General features: G+C 41.1%; 1 protein-coding gene across 2 annotated transcripts in view; it reads right to left on the bottom strand.

Annotated features, from left to right (window-relative positions):
• Positions 1-23174, bottom strand: part of SH2B2 (SH2B adaptor protein 2) — an 81136-nt gene that overhangs the window by 15401 nt on the left and 42561 nt on the right. For both annotated transcript variants that reach the window (XM_063449908.1, XM_063449909.1), the window contains exons 2-3: positions 19320-20197; positions 11344-11445 (exon numbers count right to left, since the gene is read on the bottom strand). In XM_063449908.1, the coding sequence (XP_063305978.1) occupies positions 11344-11445; positions 19320-20171 (954 nt within the window). In that variant the 5' untranslated portion in view covers positions 20172-20197. The remainder of the gene's footprint in view (positions 1-11343; positions 11446-19319; positions 20198-23174) is intronic.

The raw sequence follows: 23174 nt of genomic DNA, 5'->3' as shown, positions 1-23174 counted from the left end.
ATATATATATATATATATATTTTGCGCTCTTCTCTTTGTATTTTTAAAATTGTTTTCGTGTTTAAGAGTATCCCTTTAAATGTAAAATACAAATCTGATTTTCTGAGACCGAGTGCATAACAAATAATGGGTGTGCTTAAGGAAAGCTAAATTCTCAAAGGACTTTGCAGCAGTCTCAAACTGTAATTCCCACACTAGAGAATTTTTTATTACTTTAACATGATTTAAAGCAGGGCTGTCCAACCTGCGGCCCCCCCAGATGTTGCTGAACTACAACTCCCATGATTCTTTCAATGAAACAGATAACCAAGGAATCATGTGAGTTGTAGTTCAGCAACATCTGGGGGGCCACAGGTTGGTCAGCCCTGATTTAAAGCGAATGTCTTGCAATATTTGTATATATTTATTTGTACATATATTTTCTTCCAGTCCACACAAATTGCTCTTCAAAAGAAACATTCAGTATAATAAACCCCTGTGTTCAATGCTTGATGTCTTTTGAAGACCTGTGTGGTTTAGTTTATCCTTACTTTCCCCTGACAACCTCTTTAGACCCTTTCAGGCAACAGGAAATGCCAGTGTAACCATACTAGGACTCACCAAAGGAATACATGATGATTTAAGCACAGTTCCCATGTCTGGATCTAATGACTTGCAAGGTTCCGAGCTGGGATTTCAAGATTTATATAAAAAAAATATATATGTAATCCCTCTAATGTCTTTATCACTCTTCTTCATTTACTGATGCTGGCATAGAGATATGTTGGGCATTGTGCAGTGCAGTCTATGGACTGGTGGTTTATTAATAATAACACTTTTTTTGTAAAAGAACAGTCTGTGCTCCATACACACAAAACACCTGACACACTTTGCATCATTGTCCGAAACTAGGCGACGTCGCGACAGCAGTGATTTGTTAAAATTCCAGCTCCTATAAACAGTCCAATACGGCTGTCAATCAAGCAATTGGGAAAAAGAATGCTCTCTCTCTCCTGAAAAAAAACACTATTTTGGAATCATACACTTTTAATGCTTGATTACATAACTTTTTGGTGATTGTATTAGGTTAAGGTTGCTCTTTTTTATTGTTAGATAATTACCCACTAGACTAGATGAAGTGCAGAGGCGGCTCTCTAATTAGGCGGTTTAGGCGGCCGCCTAAGGCCTCACTGACCGAGGACCTGACACCAGGAGGGGGCCCGGCGGCTTGCCCGGTATGCCGCCGGGTGCGAGGCCCCTCCTGGCTGCCCAGCCACCATCGCATACACTGGTCTGCAGCTCCGCAGTGTGCAGAGCTGCAGACCATGTAACTCGCGAGAATTGGCCAATCAGAGCGTTGCCGCGGGTTACCACGGCAACGCTCTGAAATCTCGCGAGACTACACGGTCTGCAGCTCTGCGGAGCTGCAGACCGGAAACAGTGGCCACCGGACCACCAGGGAGCCCACTGGGCCACCAGGGAAAGGTAGGCTCTCCCTCCCCATCACCCCCCACCACCCTCACATCACCCCCACCCCCCTCAGCCTCATCATCACCACCCACCCCCCTCAGCATCACCCCCCTCCATCACCCCCCACTACCCTCAGCCTCACCCCCCACCACCCTCAGCCTCACCCCCCACCATCCTCACCCTCACCCCCCCATCACCCCCCACCCTCACCATCACCCCCCACCATCCTCAGCCTCATCATCACCCCCCACCCCCCTCAGCCTCACCCCCCACCATCACCCCCCACTACCCTCACCAGCCTACCATCACCCCTCACCACCCTCAGCATAACCCTCCGTCACCACCCTCAGCCTCACCCCACTCACCATCACCCCCTCTCACTCTCACATTACCCCCTCTCACATTACCCCCCTCACTCTCACATTACCCCCCTCACTCTCACATTACCCCCCTCACTCTCACATTACCCTCACTCTCACATTACCCTCACTCTCATATTACTCTCACATTACCCTCACTCCCACATTACCCCCTCTCACTCTCACATTACTCCTTCTCACTCTCACTTTACTCCTTCTCACTCTCACATTACTCCTTCTCACTCTCACTTTACTCCTTCTCACTCTCACATTACTCACTCTCACATTACCCCCCTCACTCTCACATTACCCTCACATTAACCCCCTCTCACTCTCACATTACCCCCTCTCACTCTCACATTACCATAACCCCCCCTCCCTCTCACATTACCATCACCCCCCGCTCCCTCTGACCATCACCCCCCACTCCCTCTGACCATCACCCCCCCACTCTCTCTCACCATCACCCCCGCTCCCTTTCACCATCGCACCCCCTCTCACCATCGCACCCCCTCTTCCCCACTCCTTTTCACCATCGCACCCCCTGTCCCCCGCTCCCTCTCACCATCGCACCCCCTGTCCCCCGCTCCCTCTCACCATCGCTCCCTCTCACCATCGCACCCCCTCTCCCTCTCACCATCACCCCCACACCATCACCCCCCTCTCACCATCACCCGTCTCTCCCTCTCACCATCACCCCCTCTATACACACAACACACTTAAAGCAACTACCCCATACACATAGGGTCTCAGACAAAAACGCAAACATGCTCACAGAGACATACATTCACACACACAAGGATACTCTCTGTCAGACACACTCTCAGGCACATACACAGGTAGACAGTGCATCAATGTGTATATGTGACACTTTTTTGTTAGTGGGGCCTCATGTTTGCATTTCGCCTAAGGCCTCATAAAGTCTAGAGCCGCCTCTGATGAAGTGTTAGCATTAGCAAAAGGCGATAAGGCTAAATTATGGGTGATATGTAATTTAATTGTTGATGTATGGTATATATTTATTACTAAGTTATTGAGCGTATGTATAATAACCCCTTACTAAATTGTCACCATGGCCTTCCGTTAATGTTATTATATTGTCATGTGTCTTTATTAAGTTTGTTTTTATCCACTAAAGGAACACTATTGAATTAGGAATACACACATCTGCATTAAGTGTATGTGTGGGGAAGCTGCTTGCAGTGTTTTGTCTGTTTGGGAGGGCTGCTTGCAGACTGGTGAGTGTTGTGTTGAGTTGTGGATCTGTGCTGTGTGTGACTGCATGTGTATGAGGGTGACTGTATATATGAGTGTGTCTGCAGGAGGGAACTGCACACTGTGTTGTGTGTGACTGGAAGGGATTATCAGCACTGAACTGCAACCAGTTTCAGGTGGCTTCCCAACGGCCGAGCAGCTGCAAGGGGAGAGCACAGCAGAGCTGGCAAAATATTGAATAAATGATTTCAGGGTATGGGAATATACACTGGGAACCGTGTATACATGATCCCAGCAGTGAAGGGGTTAATCTAAAATTGTTTTGGTTCTGAGAGTATTCCTTTAAAATAGCTGCACTGTGCTGACGAATACAGGAACAATCCAGTTGTTACATTTCATAACATATCCTTAAATTGTGCTTTCTTTAGAAAATTTTTGTATTTACATACTGTATCTTTATGTCTTTCACTTTGCTGGTAAAGGCAATTAAAATGTATCTACAACAATAAGTCAAGGAACATCCCTTTGATGATACCTTGTTTATATGAGTCACTACTGTACACTCCCTAAATATTATGCCAGAATAAGTCATAAAATTAGTTTGCGCTCTAGAATCTTGCAGAGAGCAGACACAGGTTGCTTGACATGCTAGCAGTGGTTCATACACGTATGTCATAAATCAACAAATCAAAACAGATTAAAAAAAAATCTTGAGAACGAACAACAACTCAAATTTGTTGACGTTTGGTGCCCTTGATCAGTTCTCAAGCTAGTTTTAGCTTGATTTGTGCCACTACAGAGAAAACCAAAACCAGTGGCATATCCAACTGATCCTCCTGAATAGGGCAGTCCAAATTTTAAATGCTGGCAGGCTCCATCTGCATTAGAGATACAGAAACCCTAGATGACGGTTTAGACTTTGGTATTCTTCGTTAGTAAGATGAGGTGCTCCTATAGGCACAGTGAGCAAGGTGTTTATTTCTTGGGAAGCCCCAAGGCACATAACATGTAAAGCACTTCAGGAAGTTAAAGTGCTTTAGGTGTTCCTTTAAGGGACTCTGTAACTGCTTTGTCTCATTATACTTCCATGGATAGCCAGGATCTGAGCGCCCAACATATCCGAAAAGCGCTCAGATCCCACGAACACAGCCACCGGGGTAAAGTTCTGAACGATCAACGAAAATCGCCACCAAGGATAAAGTTATGACCGACCGCAAACATGGTCATATGCCCGATACAGTTCCATGAATTCAGGGGTTGCAACCGGTCCCGTTCGGGAGTCCCATGCTACCAAAATACCGAACATAATCAATAAGTATAATGTGGAGCTTGTTCACCTCATTCAGACGAATGATTCCACCGAACAGCACTCTTCCAGGATGTAAAATATCGAACGCAGGCGGGATGGAATTTCAGCGGTGTTCGTGGGAACAAGAAGGACACCTCCACGTGTTCGGGCATATGAACAGCAGCTACCCAGACAAACACTTAGAACACTGCTGGCAGAATCGTTTCAAGGTGTGAATAATGTTTAACAAGCTCCCGGGTGGTCTTTAGTTTGTGGATCTGTTCGGTTCCCGAACAGCACAGGGAACCCAAATGAACGGAGTCTTTCAAAATGTTTTTTACAGTTCTTTTTGCAGGGCCCATGGTCCTTGTTGTTTCCCTTTATGTATTTAAATGTTTCTATCATATCCCCCCCCCCCCCCCCGTCTCGTCTTTCCTCCAAGCTATACATGTTAAGTTCCTTTAACCTTTCCTTGTAAGTTTTATCCTGCAATCCATTAACCAGTTTAGTAGCCCTTCTCTGAACTCTCTCTAAAGTATCAATATCCTTCTGGAGATACGGTCTCCAGTACTGCGTACAATACTCCAAGTGAGGTCTCACCAGTGTTCTGTACAATGGCATGTGCACTTCCCCTACTGCTTATACCTCTCCCTATACAACTAAGCATTCTGCTAGCATTTCCTGCTGGCTCTATTACATTGTCTGATTGATAGCCTGGAAAGGGGGTGTAACAAGGTTAATTTATAAAAGTGCCAATTTCTAATGTTATCTGTCCTTTCTGTACATTGGACACACTATTCACAAGCAAGCTAAAATGCCTTAGGGATCTAGAGTGTCCCTTTAAAGCATGGGTCGTCAACCTGATCCCTACCGCCCACCAGTGGGCTTTTTAGGATTCTCAGGTGGGCGGTAGCAGAATCCTCCCTCCATCCAGAGAGATGAACGCACTATTCATCTCTCGCGCACTCAGTGGTAAGCAGGAAGTGCGGGCGTGCAAATGCGAGTGCACGAAAGCGCGAGCGTGTGTGCCTGAATGTGCATGTGCGCCTGTATCACGCAGGTACGCACATACAAACACGTGCGCTTGTGAACGAGTGTAACACGCGGGTAGAGGAAGGGGAGGAGTTTGAGTAGGTAGGGGGATACATGATAGCAGGGAGTGGAGTACTTGTAAAATAGGAGAAAGAAGGAGCAGAGTACTTGTAGAATAGGAGAAAGAAGGATCAGAGTACTTGTGGAATAGGAGAAAGAAGGATCAGAGTACTTGTAAAAAAGGAGAAAGAAGGAGCACAGTACTTGTAAAATAGGAGAAAGGAGCAGAGTCTTGTAAAATAGGAGAAAGAAGGAGCAGAGTACTTGTAGAATTGTAGTAAAAAGGAAAATAAAAAATATAAAAAGGAAAAGGAGAGAATTGTTGCTGGCTAATAATAATAAGTGGGCTACCTAGCTCAACCTTCCTGGGCATTGCTATAAGGAAGGTAAAAAAATGGAAAAAAAAGTAAATAAAAAAGGTGGGTGGGGGGGAGAGGAGGGGAGCTGATGCACGGATGAGAAATCATATTATGAGCAAACAGAGAAACCGTCTGAATATCACCGAAAGAGGAGACCGTTGTTTTCCTTAAGAAAATTGAATCAGATATCAAATATTTAGTCTCGCAGCATCAACCTTAAGGATCTCATTAATCACTAGTAAAGGTAATTTCAATTTACTTTATTGTTTTCTCATTAAACTTTATAAAGTTAAAAACATTATAAACATGCATTAAGTAGAAATAAAAAGATAAATGTACGTACATTTATTTATTTTTTAAGTATCCTCCTTTCTAAAAAATATTACACACTTGCGCTAAAAAAAAAAAAAAAATAAGTTGAAAACTGGTGGGCGGTAAGGACATTTTTCCATCAAGAAAGTTGCATTAGTGGGCGGTAGGTAGAAAAAGGTTGACTACCCCTGCTTTAAAGTATTTGCATTTTGGACCAATTCCATCCTAAGGAACACTAAACTACATTTTTTTTACTCTTTGCCACACTGCATTTAAATACACATATAATGTTTTTTTTTCCTCACAGTAGGTCGTGTAAAGTAGTGTAGAAATGTGAGCGTTACATTTTTGCTTGTTAACATATCTTTAGTAGAGGAATAAAAGCTATTACTTTATACATCAGTCGGCAATAAAAAAAAAACAAATATCCACTGTAATGTATATAAGAATATCAGGAACTGTAGTAAGGTGCAATTACCGTGAGGTTCTGCTAATGCAGTTATTCTCTGAGGTTCCGGCTGTTTCATGGTAATGTATGTACAGATATGCAATGTAATGTAATAAATATCAGTAACACTGAGGTTTTGCTAACTTAGTTATTCTTCTTGTTTAGCTCATCTCATTGTGCTGATAGTAAAGATGAGAGTGATTGCAGTAGTGTCTGTGTATGATGTGGTAAGACATTTTTGTATACGCTTTTCAAATTAGTTTTTAATATTTTTAGATAAACCTAAATATAATATTTAATATATATTCATACTTGATTATTTTTATATTTTTTAAAAAAAAGGTATTTTATTTTTATATTTTAATATTTGGAAAAAATATATATTTTAAAAGGTTTATCCAAAAATATTAAGTCAATTGAAAAGCTAATCCAGATATAGTAAATCCAGGCCATACATGGATACAAGACATGTTAATAAAGAATGACACAGGGACATGGCATGTGCAGAGAAGATGCGTACAAACACACAAATATAAAATATGTTGCTTCTTTTCAATTACTCTGTAAAATGTAAACACTTGCAGCATTTAAAAATGGTATATCAAATAACACCAATTAAAACCTAAAAACATGTATAACAGTGTACACTATGTGAGAAGGAAAGACATTGAAATCTTATGGCAAATATTGCACAATATCCCCAGGTTCTATTATAATGAATTGCACAAAACTGATGAGGTGAATTACAGTGAATATATATTGCACATAATTTCCAGGAATGTAAATACCATCACATATAGATCATTCACAATAACCATAGCAACAAATGACAATAGCAAGGACATCCTCAAACAGGGTTATTCAGAAAAGTTTGTCAGGGTCGTTTACTGAAGTGAGAATTAAAAGTCAATTCAGAGTCAATTTCAAATGTAGAGGGACACTATAGTCACCAAAACCACTGCATAGCATGTTCCTGCAGGCTCAGCAAAGTTTCAGAGAAATGGCAGTGTTTACATTGCTGCCTAGTAACACCTTTAGTGCAAGCCACTCGAACAGCCACTAGAAGTGCTTCCTATTTCAGTGCTGCATTGTATGCAGGACCTACATTTAGCGTCTCCACGCTCTGCAAGAATCCACTGTATGCTCCCCATAGATATGCATTAATTCAATGAGGAGATGCTGATTGGCACAGTACAGCATTCTGCAGCGCGTACAGCATTTTGCAGCACATGTCGAATAGCATCCCAATGCTTGCCTATGGGAAAGCATTGGACTGGTTGAAGTAATCAAGACTGATGATCTCAGAAATGGAGGCGGGGCCAGCCGCAATAAGACCACTGCGGAGATGGAGGAAAGGTAAGTTTCAATATCGTATAACTCCATTGTGAGGGGGCAGGTCACATATTCTCCAGTACTATAGTGCCAGGAGTACATGTTTGTATTCCTTACACTATAGTGTTCCTTAAGGCTAGAGAAGCCGAAGTGAAAGCATGGCTATTTTAACCTTTAATTTGAAATTCACTTTGAATTCTCCCTTTAGTGAATAACCCAATCAATGCCCCTGTACTCAGCGCTGTATTTAGCACGAGGCTGGCAGGGCATTTGCCTTGGGCAGCACGTTCAGGGGGCGGCAAAAAAAGCCGCCCTCCAAATGTCCCGGCAAATGCCTTGCCAGCCTCTTGCCCTGGGGGACCAGAGACCTGCCCGGCTTGCCACTGAGAGGTGTGCGAAGGAGCTGAGCAGAAGGATCAGAGCTCCCTCACTGCCCGCCAAGCTGCAGCCAGCCCCACTGGATCACAGGGAAAAATCCACCAAAATGTAAGAAAAAAAAAAATTGTGAGTGTGTTCGTGTGTATTTTAGTGAGTGTTAGTGTGTGTCTGTTAGTAAGAGTGTGTGTGTCAGTGAGTGTTAGCGTGTGTGTTAGTGAGTGTGTGTGTGTCTATTAGTAAGAGTGTATGTGTCTGTCACTGAGAGTGTATATGTGTTTGTCAGTGAGTGTGTATGTATGTGTGTCAGTGTGTGTATGTGTGTCAGTGTGTGTATCTGTGTCTGTCACTGAGAGTGTGTGTCTGTCAGTGTGTGTCTGTCAGTGAATGTATGTCTGACACTGAGTGTATATATGTCTGTCAGTGAGTGTGTATGTGTGCTTGTCAGAGTGCATCTGTCAGTGACTATATGTGTGTCCCATTGTGTGTGTGTGATACTGAGCGAGTGTGCATCTGTCAGTGAGTATGCATGTGTGTGTCTTGTCAGTGAGTGTGTATGTGTCTGTCAGTTAGTGTATATGTGTGTCTGTTGGTGAGTGTGTGTGTGTGTAACTGTGAATAAGTGAGTGTGTATGTCTGTAAATGTGTATGTTTCAGTGAAAGTGTGTGTTGGTTAAACAGTGTGTGTGACAATGACTGTATCTGTAAGTGAGTGTATGTGAGGGCATGCATCAGTGAGGGTGTGTGTCTGTCAGGAAAATACATTTGGAAAGGGGAGGAGGGGGATGGGGGGGCTGAGTTTTGTCATGCCTAGGGCAGCACAAAGCCAGAATACACCACAGACTATGCTGTATGGGGAAAACCACCTGGTTTCCACTGCAAAACCCAGACATATCACAAAATGTATCAATGTCCGGATTTTGCAGTTCTGGCAGCCATAATTGTGAGTAGATTTCAGCCTCTCCAACACTGTTCCTGGACTGAACCAGATTGTGATGTAAATTGCTAAATCTTTAAAGGGACACTATAGTCATCATAACAACTACAGATTAATGCAGTTGTTCTGGTGTCAACTGCCTGTCCTTGCAGGCATTTTCATGTGAACACTTCCTTTTCAGAGAAACACAGTGTTTAAATTGCTGTCTAGGGACACCTCCAGTAACAGTCACTTAGACAGCTAGTAGAGGTGCTTTCTAGGTCTGTACTGTGACGTTCAGCATCTCCATGGTCTGCATGGAGGAGCTGAACTTGCCCCATAGAGATGCATTATGTCAATGCATCTCTGTGAAGAGATGCTGACTGGCGCAGAGCTGTGTTTTTCCGCGCATGCGCGATAGCCTCCCAATGCTTTCCTAAGTTTGATGGCCTTATTTAAAGGAGCAAAGCCTTGAAGGGGCCAGCAGTGACTGGACCCATAGGTCGCTGTAAAAAAGTGCGTAAATCCCCTTTTTACCCAGCAATAAGGGGGAGCTAGTGGCCAGGGCCCCTACAGCTCTTTAGGCCTATAGTATCAGCAATACACATTTGTATTCCTGACACTATAGTGTTCCTTTAAATATATACATTTCAAAAGAAAATGGAGCATTGCATGAAAAAGGTTAACACAAGTTATAGGTAATTTCCATGTTTTATTTAATAGTGTAATTTCCAGAGAAGTGATAGTTCCTCTTTGAAGTCACTGTACCTAGTTAGAACTCATTTCTTTGTTGTAGATGGCAGCATAAAACTTCTTAAAGGCCACTGTATTATAGTTGTCCTTTACAGTCTACTATAGTATATAACAAAGTCCTCCTAAATAAAATGTAATTTACAATAATACAATTTTACTTCAATAAGAATACAAATTTCATAGGATTTTTTGTTTGTTTGTTTTTAACATTGGTAGCTTGGAATATTGTATGATGTATGTCAACTGCTGATCTAAAGAGCAGTTTAACTTTACATCCTATGCAATTATTCCCGGATTTGAACAACATACATTTTTGGGGGTTTTGCATATTTATACATATTAAAAGCTGAAGTCAGATAGCTTAAATAGATCTATATCCCCTTCCACTGATACAATCTCCAGTAATGGTGTATCATTTTCCCACAGAATACTGAATGTTTTAACGTATGCTCCCTTAAAGGACACTGTAGGCATCCAGACCACTTCATCTCAATTAAGTGGTCTGGGTGCCATGAATCCCCCTCAGGTTTGACCCTGCAACTGAAAACAGTTCTACTCTGCTGAACAGCAATACCTTATTGCAGGGTTTACATCCCTCTAGTTGCAAGAGATGCTCCCAGCTAGAGAGCAGAGTAAATATGATGGGCACAGCACAGTGTTTTGCTACACAAGCACACTTGCCCCTGCCCCCCCCCCCCGCCCCCCCCCCCCCTGCCCCTCCCCCCCCCCCCCTCCGCCCGGCATTAGATTGGCTGAGATAATCAGCCAAGGAGATGGGCCAACTATAGAGACTGGTGCTGGGAGGGAGAAAAGGTGAGTAAAATACTTTTTTTCTCCTTGCAGGCAGGGGCCAGTTACCTAAACGGCAAAACATGGCACTACAGCATTAGGAATACACGCTGGTATTCTTAATGCTATAGTGTTCCTTTAAGGGAGCTGGATTTGCTACAAAAGATTTTGTCCAGATTTTTTTTGCATCTCATAGTTACACTGTATTTCATTCATGTGCAACCAAACAGGTTAAGGGACATAACACATTAAGTGAGATCATAAGGGACACGCATAGACCACACAACCAGCAGTCCTTTAAACACACAACCTGTGCAGCAGTCATATCTACCATTTGTCATTCCAGCTGTTGTGGGTTATGCCTATTTTTTATTTATTTTTTTATGGTTCTGGAAGACAGAGCATCATGGAGACCTGCACACCACATGTGCTGCAGAGTCAAAGGTTAGCCAACAGCCATACTCAACGTAGGACCGTAAATAAGAATGGACAAATGTTCAAAGAAATGTTCTAAGGAATGTTGTCAGACAATTTGTTTGAACAAAAGATGCTAACAATTGTATGCTTTTTCAATTGCATAAAGAACGTTCTCCCATCACAAGCATAAAAATGGAATAATCTCAATCAAACAAGCAGTAAGTAATATGATGCAATACCTTTAGAACAAATGTGTTGTCTTTGTCTGGCATCTCCAGTGGCATAGTAGTCCGAACCTCGATAATTGCAGAAAGAGGAATGCTTACTTTAGGTTTTGAGGACTGTAAAAGATAGATAGATGGATTTATTGTAAAAATACCAATTTGTATTGCTTCTAGAAAAATAGGTTTCTTGTAAAAATCTGTATTTACATCCCATATGAAATAACGTTTTTATTATTAGTATACATCCTTGTTAATATTACTTTATACGGATATGTTATATGTAGGGTTGCCTACATTCTTAAAACACAGTATCATTTAATATATGTTGCTGGTATTCTAATGTTTACAATAGCCTTGATCTGGCCCATGACATTTTGCTACCGGAGTACTACGACACAATGCTGCCGCTATCCAGTCCACTAAAAGCGTGCCCCCAGAATCTACATTCTCAAAATTCTCCTATGATCTCCCATAATGGATATCCCCCTTCCCCATCCCCTTGTGCTCCCTAATTGATATCCATAATCTCCCCCAGACAAAATTACCCTCCCACAGTTTATATATATATCTATCTAGTCTGGTTTGTTTCCATAATCGATGTGCTACAAATACCTTGAATTTAGGGCTGTAATGCAGTCCTTGAATTAGTTTTTGATACATATCAGAATTAAAAGTTAGATTCCCATTCAGTAATTAATTAATTAAAACCAATAAGTCAGTTTACCTAGAAGTAAGCAGATCTTCCCCTTCTTTAATTTTTAAATAGCCCCCACTCTCTACAAATAGGTGTAGGTTGTGGGAGCCATTAGGCTGACTTTCCTGATGCTTATTACATAATTGCCCCCACTTGGGATGCCTTTCTCAGTGACTATAGGCAGCAATAGATGCCACGTTGCTAGTTTTTAATACCTGTGAGAAGCCGCTGGCTGCTCACTGTTTAGTAGACATACTCCCACACAACGTGCCATGCTATTATACCTCCCACAAACAAATTTGGGGGTAATATTGACCACTAAAGGCTTTTTTTTTTAGATATTTAGAAGTTCGACAATCACTTTGCATGGCAGAAATCGTCTAAATAAAACGCCACATGGATGAAATTCAGTTCACCTTAAACAAAATGTTTTTATTTTTTTATTCAGATAAATCGGTTCAGATGACCCAAATGTTTTTTTGCCATGCACAAGTCTAGTTGGGAACCACAGGCCTAGAAAACTAAGATGAACCAGATAAAGTGCTCTTGAACAATATTTCCAATCATTCAAACCTTATCAGCCCACTATTAAAACATCATTCAGAGCCTGAATATAGTCAAAGATACGAAATATTCACAAATGGACTCAGTCTTGACAGGGTTGTAAAGATGACTGATGGATGAACAGCAGACATGTATGACTTGAAGGATAAGTGCTAGACATTAGTAAAACATGAGAGTACCCAAATAAATACAGTGTGAGTATATGTCAGAAAGTAAAGAGGTTTCTAGACTGATTGATTCTGCAAAAGCATTTATCCATTTTACATCCCATGTCCTTCAGTTTTGGGGGATAACAATTGTTTGTACTTCGCAAAATTCGAGACTGCTTAGTTTGTTGTCTGGTGTCCTGCTTCAGAGAACACTAGACAAGCGTCCAGAATAAATGCAGCACATTGTTAGATACACATGCAGTGTGTAAGTGTGTAAAGTGTACCCAGGCACAGCTCATATGATAGAGTTTCCAAACCAATGTACATGTGAGGACGGTGCCCTGTCGGTGCAGCTGCCTGTCGGCTAGGTGTGCATTTGTCCTTTAGTGGGTGGTCTCATCCTCATCAAATAATTACCATGCCCCTATTTGGAGCGCCCCAACCCCTGTCACATATTCATACCTTACAATGTTGGGAGGTATGGGCCAGTGTACCCCTAAAAACAGTGTTTACACTGCAGATACCATTTACTCTCAGCCAGAACCTGCTGATTGTAAGTTTGATTCACGGTTAATGTTGTACGTTTCCCTAACACGACAGAGAAACACACAGCAGGAAACCTATTAAGGCCACACTGAATGAAAGCGGAACTGTCACCTTGCAGGTTTTTCAATACTATACTCATCCTTATATTTAATAAATGTGTATTTGCAAGGTGTGAAAAATAAAATTAAACGTAAATATCCACAACTTTACCCTACACTTTTCCTCCTTGTTGAATTGTCAGCCATTATTACAAGTTCTGAGAAAAGGGAATTGGGGGCACACCCAGGACATGCATTTTGCAGGAATGGTGCTGCCAAAATCTATGTATGGATCTACTTATTTTAGCAAACAAACATAGGGATTCAGTTCCACCCTATGGCCATATTGGGATAAGCCCACCACTGCTTCACAGTACCCCAATATCGATGGCTCCTACACTAATTACAACGTGGTAGACAAATTAAATAGTGCTAGTGCTAAATAAGCAAAAGCCTATTTTTGAATCCCAACATTTGTTTGCTGTGATAGGTGATATTAAATAGCTTTATAAAATGTAAAAACGTATTTTAATGTGTGCGCTGTTCCTTAATTTGTATATTGTTACAAGTTATGTCCTTCAAACCTGGCAGACAGCGCAGAGGGAGCATACAGAGAAAAGGGAGAAATTGAACAACATTTTTATTTTTCCTTTTCATTTGCAATGTTTGCCCTGGCTTTACATTGTCTGAACTGAATTAGATCCTGAATTTAGATCCTAAAAAAAATATATTAATTTAATATTTATTTACAGTGTGTGTATAATGAATGCAGTGTGTGTATAATGAATGCAGCGTGTGTATATGAATGCAGCGTGTGTGTATGAGTGCAGCGTGTGTGTATGAATGCAGTGTGTGTACGAATGCAGTGTGTGTGTACGAGTGCAGTGTGTGTGTACGAGTGCAGTGTGTGTACATGAATGCAGTGTGTGTACATGAATGCAGTGTGTGTGTATGAATGCAGTGTGTGTATGAGTGCAGTGTGTGTGTATGAGTGCAGTGTGTGTGTATGAGTGCAGTGTGTGTATGAGTTCAGTGCGTGTATGAGTTCAGTGCGTGTATGAGTTCAGTGTGTGTATGAGTGCAGTGTGTGTGTGTATGAGTGCAGTGTGTGTGTGTATGAGTGCAGTGTGTGTGTGTATGAGTGCAGTGTGTGTGTGTATGAGTGCAGTGTGTGTGTGTGTGTTGCAGAGCCTTGGTGGGGGGGGTGGGCAATTTTTTTTAATTTTTATTTTATTATTTTTATTTTATTATTTATTATTATTTATTATTATTTTTATTTAGTTTAATTATTATTATTTATTATTATTATTTTTTATTTAGTTTAATTATTATTATTTAATTTAATTATATATATTTTTTTATTATTACTATATATTTTTTTCGTCCCCCCTCCCTGCTTGATATATGGCAGGGAGGGGGGCTCTCCTTCCCTGGTGGTCCAGCATTGGTAGTTCAGTGGGGGGGAGAGGGGGGCTGGCAGAGCTGTAACTTACCTGTCCTGCAGCTCCTGTCAGCTCCCTCCTCCTCCGCGCCGTCCGTTCAGCTCTTCTGTCAGCTCACACTGTAAGTCTCGCGAGAGCCGCGGCTCTCACGAGATTTACACTGGGAGCTGACAGAGGTGCTGAACGGACGGCGCGGAGGAGGAGGGAGCTGACAGGAGCTGCAGGACAGGTAAGTAAACTCTCTGCCAGCCCCTAGTCTGTATTATGGCAATGCAAATTGCCATAATACAGACTATTGACTCGAGTATAAGCCGAGTTGGGGTTTTTCAGCACAAAAAATGTGCTGAAAAACTCGGCTTATACTCGAGTATATACGGTAGTTCCCCCTTGAAATTGCTTTCTTTGCAGTCATAGCCTTTCTCAAAGTCAAAACAAACACTCCTGGTCCCTTTTACTATATGATTATATGGGCCTATGGTCCATATAATGATTTTTTTAAAATTATCTTTAAAACTTAAAGGAACACTATAGTCACCTAAATTACTTTAGCTAAATAAAGCAGTTTTAGTGTATAGATCATTCCCCTGCAATTTCACTGCTCAATTCACTGCCATTTAGGAGTTAAATCACTTTGATTCTGTTTATGCAGCCCTAGCCACACCTCCCCTGGCTATGATTGACAGAGCCTGCATGAAAAAAAAAATTGGTTTCACTTTCAAACAGATGTAATTTACCTTAAATAATTGTATCTCAATCTCTAAATTGAACTTTAATCACATACAGGAGGCTCTTGCAGGGTCTAGCAAGCTATTAACATAGCTGGGGATAAGAAAATCTTAATACAACAGAACTTGCACTAAAGAAAGCCTAAATAGGGCTCTCTTTACAGGAAGTGTTTATGGAAGGCTGTGCAAGTCACATGCAGGGAGGTGTGACTAGGGTTCATAAACAAAGGGATTTAACTCCTAAATGGCAGAGGATTGAGCAGTGCGGCTGCAGGGGCATGTTCTATACACCAAAACTGCTTCATTAAGCTAAAGTTGTTCAGGTGACTATAGTGTCCCTTTAAGCAAATACAAAAATAATAATAAATAAAACTGCAAGCACAAAAAAAGTCTGAATTGCATACATCTGAAATCGAAATAATATTCCAGTTGTCTTAAAGACAGAAAACGCACACCCTATCCCCAAAAGAAGGGATGCGGCTACTGAGGTCTCTGGGTAAGCCTGCTCTGCAGAGTGACCAATTGCCTGTAAAATCAATGCATTAGTGAATAAGCTTTGCTCTCGTGAGGCCTGACCAGTGCCACCTCCAATTTCTTAGCGCAGTGATCTCTCCCAATGGACAACCATCTTGGTTCAACAATGGAGGGACCAGTATTTGCATACCTCCCATGTGTCCATATTTTGGGCCCAAAGCTCTCTGTCCCTCTCTTCTACCCTAATTTCCCTATTTTATAAGAGCTAAATATTATTGGTGTATCTGCGTGCATAACAAAGCTCCACAGCAATACTACTCACAGTAATGTGTATTTAAACTACAATAAACCAGTCTGTGTAAATGAGATGCATTGTTCTTGTTCTAAATTGCATTTTAGTAGTCTTAGAACATCCCCACCCCTGGTCACATCCCCACTCACACCCTAAAATTAAAGTGTCCCTCCTTGTCAAGCTGAAATGCTGGTAGGTATGAAAAAAATGTAGACTTTGGGCCACGTCTGTGAGATACAGCTAACCCCCCTTTGGGTACAATGAGCATGAGGCCCACATTTGGATTACCCTTAAGGACTAGAGTTAAAATCTTAGGCCTTCCAATTAATTTATAAAGAGAGTAATAACAATATTTCAAATATTTGCATTAATAAATCCATTTAAACCCCCATATGTGTTTTCTGTATTAGAAGCATTAACTCAAAATACTTATTTTAACTACAGTGTTGCGTAACAACAAAAAAGCAATACTGCGACGAGTACAAGTCATTTATAATAGCAACATACAAGGATTCCTGCTCTAGACTCTAGAGGAAATGCTAGTACTGTACATGATTGGGAGTAGGGGTCTGGTGATGAATTAGCCATTTATTAGAGTGCGGGGTTCAGGTGGTATGTACGGAGCTAACAGATGGTAAATTAGTTAAATAAAAGCAGGACATAAATGAGAAATGACCACTGATCCCAGGAGTCTTGAATACATTTACCCATCACAATTGTAAGGAAGCAAGCAGATCATTCATGCCCAGTAACCTAAATATAACCTTTTCACTGAGAAACATACCCTTCCAACGGTATTTGATTACAATGGACACCTTTGATTTGCAGCTTCCATTAATGTGCTACTCCACAAAGGACAACCAATGGCTGGAAAGGTGAGAAGAAGGGGGTGTAATGGAGCAGATTCAACTTTTAGAATCTTTAGTGTAATATAGTTCATTTAAATGATCGAGGGCTAGATCATTGTGTAATTCATTGTGTTAAGTTATACACAAAAAAATGTTGATAGCCATGTTTATAAGTTGATCTAAAATTATGAAGCTGTAAAAAAAAAAAAACATTTCAATTCACCACAATTTACTGGTTTCAATACAGGTTGTTATTTTATTGTTTAGATTGATTTTAAATAATGAGTAGTGAGAATGTAAAAGTTAAATTTCATATTCTATCCAGAGTAGAATATATTTTTGTTGTATGTTTGTTTGTTTGTTTATTTGTTATTAACTCTCTATAGAGTTTTCAGATATATCCCCTAATCTTTGGTAAAACTCAAAGAGCAAATTTATATAAAACACCAAAAGGAAGATGACGTGTGATGGTTTAACAGATGATATTTGGTACATTCTCTTAGGGCATTGACAGATCAAACAACATTACGAAATTATCCATGGAAATATTATGAATATGCATACGCAAACAGTAATGCAATAAAAAGTCAGCACATTCAATTTCCCTATTTTTCCCCCTAATAATGATACGTGAGAACCTTTCAGCAATCAACAGCAGTTGAAAAATTAAAAAAAAAAAGACAAAACCTTCAAAAAGAATCAGTGACTAGTTTTGTTCGAAAGTAAGAAACAAATTGTGTTTCCAAGATGGCAATTATATCCCTCTCTGACTTGTAAACCTTCTATAAAGACTAGAAAATATCTAATTTACAAAATGCGTATTTTTTAATGCATTTGGACTGCACAGTTAAAATAATACACGTTTTTTAGTTTTCAAAAATTGTCTTCCTAGCTAAAATCCTACACTTTCTTACTTGCAAAATCTGCATCTGCAACCTTGCTGATTCATCTGTGTTTACCCAGCATAAACGTCTTTATTTGTGCTGGGCAGTGCCTAATGAAATGCTTCTTACATAGAAGCACTGTGGAAGCAGGGAGCATTATAAAATACTCACAACAACACTTTAAATCCTCATGCTCTCTTCTTTCTTATCTTATCTCACTCAGGAGTCTGCTGGCAAGGGCAATGCTTACTACCCATTAGTTGAAATTAACAGAGCTGTGAACACAGAGTGCACCAACCTTCCCTACAACTTTTAAAGTAAACATTCTGTGTACTGATACTGAACATAAGATAGGAGAAAACAACATATATTTTCAGGAAATGTGTAGGAAGAGTGTGTGATTGACAGCAGAGAATTGAGCAGTTACATTGCAAGGACATTATAATCTATGCACCAACACCACTTTATTAAGCTGAGAAATACAGTGCATACCTTTTAAAATGTCAGTCTAATTACCATCACTAATTCTCTAAATCTTTATCTTAAAGCGGCACGGTCACCCCACCTTGAAAAATGTGTATTTCAGAAAGATAGAATCTTTACGAAAGTACTCATTTTGACGGTGTTGAGATTTCACTGAAAATCCAACTCAGTCAAAAGATATACTACTATATACTACTACTCTGTCTCAGTATATTTCTCACTCCAGACATTTCTAGACAATGGGCAAATCTATCGCCGTCTGGTATTGTCAATCCCCCCTAGCCGTCACCAGCAGGGAAATGGCTTTCTCTATGGAGGAACCCACGGTCTTGTCGGATCCTCCATAGACTTCATGTGTGAGAGTCCAGCGTGATGTCAGCTCCTGAAAAGCAAAAGGGGACCCACTGGAGGAAGATGGCCAGGCCTACAAGGGACAGGATCTGGTAAGTAAATTTTACCTTTAGTTGCCCCCCTTTAGCGGCTGTGTCCAGATACGGTGACAGTGCTATTTTAACTGATTCTATCACCAATATATTTGTGCTTTTACATTTATTTATGTTTACGTTAAAGGGTTACCCCAAGCACTATGGCCACGTCAGTAGTTTTAAGTGGTCAAGGTGTTTTGAATCTGTATGTGCAGCACATCAGTCACACCTCTGCAACGATAGTGCTTGACGTCACTGAAGGCGGATCGTTCTGTATGCAGAACTTGGCCTAAAACTTACTAGTTCTTTAAATGCATTCCAGGATGAGATATAACATATTTGAAGGAGTTTAACATTCTGCGTAATCCAAATGATGATACAACTATAGGTATATAATTTAAAAGTAGAAAAGAAAAAGTGATATTACCTTTGGAGGCACAAAAAATTCAAGCAGAAATCGTTCTCCCTCCATTTTTACTGCTTTCCGTAAAAGTAAACGACATTTTTGCCACTGAGTGCTTCCAACACAGTTTGTATCATCTGCTACCATATACCTGAGAGTTCCCTCTCTCTGAATGTCAACAACATCTATTTTGGATGCCTGCATTTTTGACAGTCGCAATTTGTGAGTCCATTTTTCACGTGGCTCAGCATGTTCTTTGTTCCCTACAGTGCAATGTTCACGCTCTGACTTTCTTATCTGTCCATTATCCAAACTTGGTTCCGGAGAAGACTTTCTGTGCCACATTTCTTTCATCCCATCTACTACACACAAGCTCATATTTCTCAAAGAGAACCCTTTCTTGAATTTTGGCTTGGAGTTCCCATGGACTGAAACATCTTCAGAACTGCGTGATTGGCCATAAGAAGAGACCTTGAGGACACGGCCCTGTGTCCGGTTTAAATATCTGCTTGTGAGTGGATTATCCATGCTGTCCAAAGATTCTGATGATGTTTCTTCTTTCCTGGGCACAAAATCTCTGGCTAAAGGCACCTGACAATTCTGAAGACCTACAAAGGGCACAATGTTATACTTTGTTGGTGAGTCAGACACATATACCCTGCTGACCTCAAAACTGAAAAAGTCTAAAAAATTGGCAGCAAAATGGTGAGAAAATGAGGTTTCTGCCCCAGGGGTATTATAATGAGGATTCTCCCTTAAAAACTGGCAGAATTTCTGTGCAAAGTCAACAGCGGCAGCTTGTGCGTGAAGCTCACAAAACTCCTTCCAGTCAGGGAGCTGAGAGGAGGAATCTTGATTTGGAGCATCACCATTCATGGTTATTCCATTCCACTTTTAGAAAACTGAAAGGCAAATCAAATGGAGAACTGATTAATACAACATACACATTGGTAATTTGTTACTAGTACAGATGTTGCAATATTTGAAATTGAAATAAACAGCCACAGTTTCGTTTATTATTCAGCAAAAATATGACATTATATGGACTGCAGCCTCTGAAAGAAACTTCTCCCTCATTAAACCAAAATAAACAGTATTGAAACTATACTAACTATCAAAAAATCTAGAACAGTGATTCTTATAGAGTGTTTTTTTTTTCCATTGGCAGCCAAAGTGACCACAGCAAAGGTTTGTGGTTATAGTAGAAAATTATGCTTCAGTTTCACAAGATATAGAATGTTTCTGTTTGAATTTGGTATGTCCAGCTATTATCATAGCTTCTCTATGTAACTCTGAATCTTGCAATTCAGTTTTCAATTCACCACTATTCAAAACCAGGGGTAGTCAACCTTTCAATACCTACCGCCCACTTTTGTATCTTTGTTGATGGTAACATTTCCTAACCGCCCACCAGTGCCGCAGTAACTAATTTTACAGCGTAAGTGCAAGTTTTTTTCTTGCTTTTTGTTTTTTAACTATGTACTCAAATTTATCTGTTTTTTCTATGTGTGTCTGTGAGGTACTGTGTGTGTGTGTGTGTGTGTGTGTAGTGGGTGTGAGAGAGGTGCAGTGTATGTGAGGGGGCAGTGTGTGAAGGGTGCAGTGTGTGGGTAAAGGGTGCAGTGTGTGTGTGAAGGGTGCAGTGTGTGAGGGTGCTGTATGTCTGTAAATGGTGCAGTGTGTGAGGGGTGCGGTATGTCTGTGACACGTGCAGTGTGTGTGTGTGAGAGAGAGGTGATGTGTGTGATGGGTGCTGTATGTGGGTGAGTGGTGCAGTGTGTGTGAAGGGTGCTGTGCATGTGTGAAGCGTGCTGTGCATATGTGAGGGGGGCAGTTCACATTTCTGTGTGAAGGGTGCATAGGGTCTATGCTGTGTGTAGGTGGGTGAGATGTGAAAATCTATCTCAATGTCTCCCCCTCCCTTCTTCTTACCTTTTACCAGGGAGGGGGACATAATGCTGAAAGCCCCAGTGGTCCAGTAGTGGCATGTTTATTTTAGTCTGCAGCTCCTCTGGCTGTAAGCTGATTCTCCTGTCCTCCTGCCTGTATTGGAGCGTTGCCATGGTAACATGCGTCAAAGCTCCGACCAGCCTGCTTGCGGCAGGAATCAAAGAGCCTCCCAGGCCCTTCCCTCCGAACTAAGTGCCATCGGGCTGGTGAAGGAGATATTTGATCTCCTCACCAGCCTGGGAGGGCTTACTGCAAGGCTGGCTGCGCATGGGCCACCAGGGGAGATGAAAGGACCTCCCATGCCGGCCTTGGTCCACGGTCATCAAGGCCCATGGGGTGTTTTCATCAGAACCCACCACCGCCCACCTGAAATCCTAGACCGCCCACTAGTGGGCGCTAGGGACCAGGTTGGTTTAAACCCTTAATTGCAAATGTTGGCCACATGTGAACGGACAGGCAATTGAGCAGGGTACCTTGAGCTGGAACCCAAAGCAAACCCAGGCCCATGACCAAGCCCCTGCTCCTAGAAACATCGAAACTCAATTCCTTGAGTAATGTAAACACCTGCGTTTTGTCCCTAAATCTAACATGCAAACCTAGGTAAAGACAGGAGGGATGAATATACCAGTCCTTAGAGTCATCTGGATGGTGCAGAGTACAGATAAGCAGAATGTCTCCAAGCAGATAGAGAGTAACCTTAAGACTGCCCGAGGTCAAAAAGGTACAGAAAGACATACGTATGAGGGACAAAGTCAGGATTACAGACATCAAGAATAGTCAAACAATCCGGAGTCAGAAGCCAAATATACTAGTCTTTCAAGGAACGCATTCTCGGGTATACAGGAACCAGTGTTAACCCATAAGCTATATACCCTATAGTGAATCGCTATTAGGCAGCATCACAATATGAGTGGTCTATGATGGCAGATTGATGCAGTGGTTTTTGGAGTTGAAAAATGATGTGCTGCATTAATATGGGTGTAGTAGTGACATCAACATGCACAGCTAAATGATGACGATAGAGAGCAGGTACTATGTCTCTGTCTCCTATGCTCTTACCTATACTCTGACAATCAAAAACATAAAACTAGTATCATATTTTCACACTTCCACTTACGTTCCCACTCATACACAAATGAGACAAACACTCAAACGCAGACATACACACACATATATATATATATATATATAAATACACACACAGATACAAGCACACACAAATACACATATACAGAGAGACAAAAGCATGCACACAATTAAGTATTTATGTGCAAGGCTGCATACTCCACCCTCCAGTTATCTATGCTCACATACACAAGATCATCCACTTACATGCACACACCTAACAAGCCATGCTCACATAATTTATTAGCCATATACATATCTGCATACTCAAATTACCAAACATTACATACATATGTTGGTCATATTGTATTGGAAATACATTGTCAGGATCCTAAGCACATCTGACATCACACAAATGGGATTTAACGCCTCTATGCACCCACTGCATCCTCACTTCAAACTCCCCTACACGCACGTATGCTGAAACTTTAGCTGCGCAACCTCCTCACTATCCCTTTGGCATAACGTGACATCGGTCCTTAGGACCAAGTTGGCGTACTACACACCTGAACACCCACAACATGTTATGTCTCCTATAGAAATACCTAGGCCTGTGTCAGCTTGATATAGACAATTATAAAAATGGTGCAGTTTTCCAATGTTTTCCACCCATACCATGTTATGCATCGTCATCTCTCTACCTAAACATTATTTCTCAAATTATGGCTTATGCAATGCACTGCAAAAGTAAAGCGTTAAAAAAATAAATAAAAAAAAGTAGTTGGTAAGTTTTATCAACCAGCCATTATTTGCTAAAGTGGCTGCCACTAACGTTAGCAAGATTTCGCTGTCACTAAACTGCTA

The sequence above is a fragment of the Pelobates fuscus genome, chromosome 1 (genome assembly GCF_036172605.1).
Source record: "Pelobates fuscus isolate aPelFus1 chromosome 1, aPelFus1.pri, whole genome shotgun sequence".
Taxonomy (NCBI): domain Eukaryota; kingdom Metazoa; phylum Chordata; class Amphibia; order Anura; family Pelobatidae; genus Pelobates; species Pelobates fuscus.
Note: the sequence above shows the minus strand (reverse complement) of the source record. Positions and strands in the feature narration are given on the sequence as shown.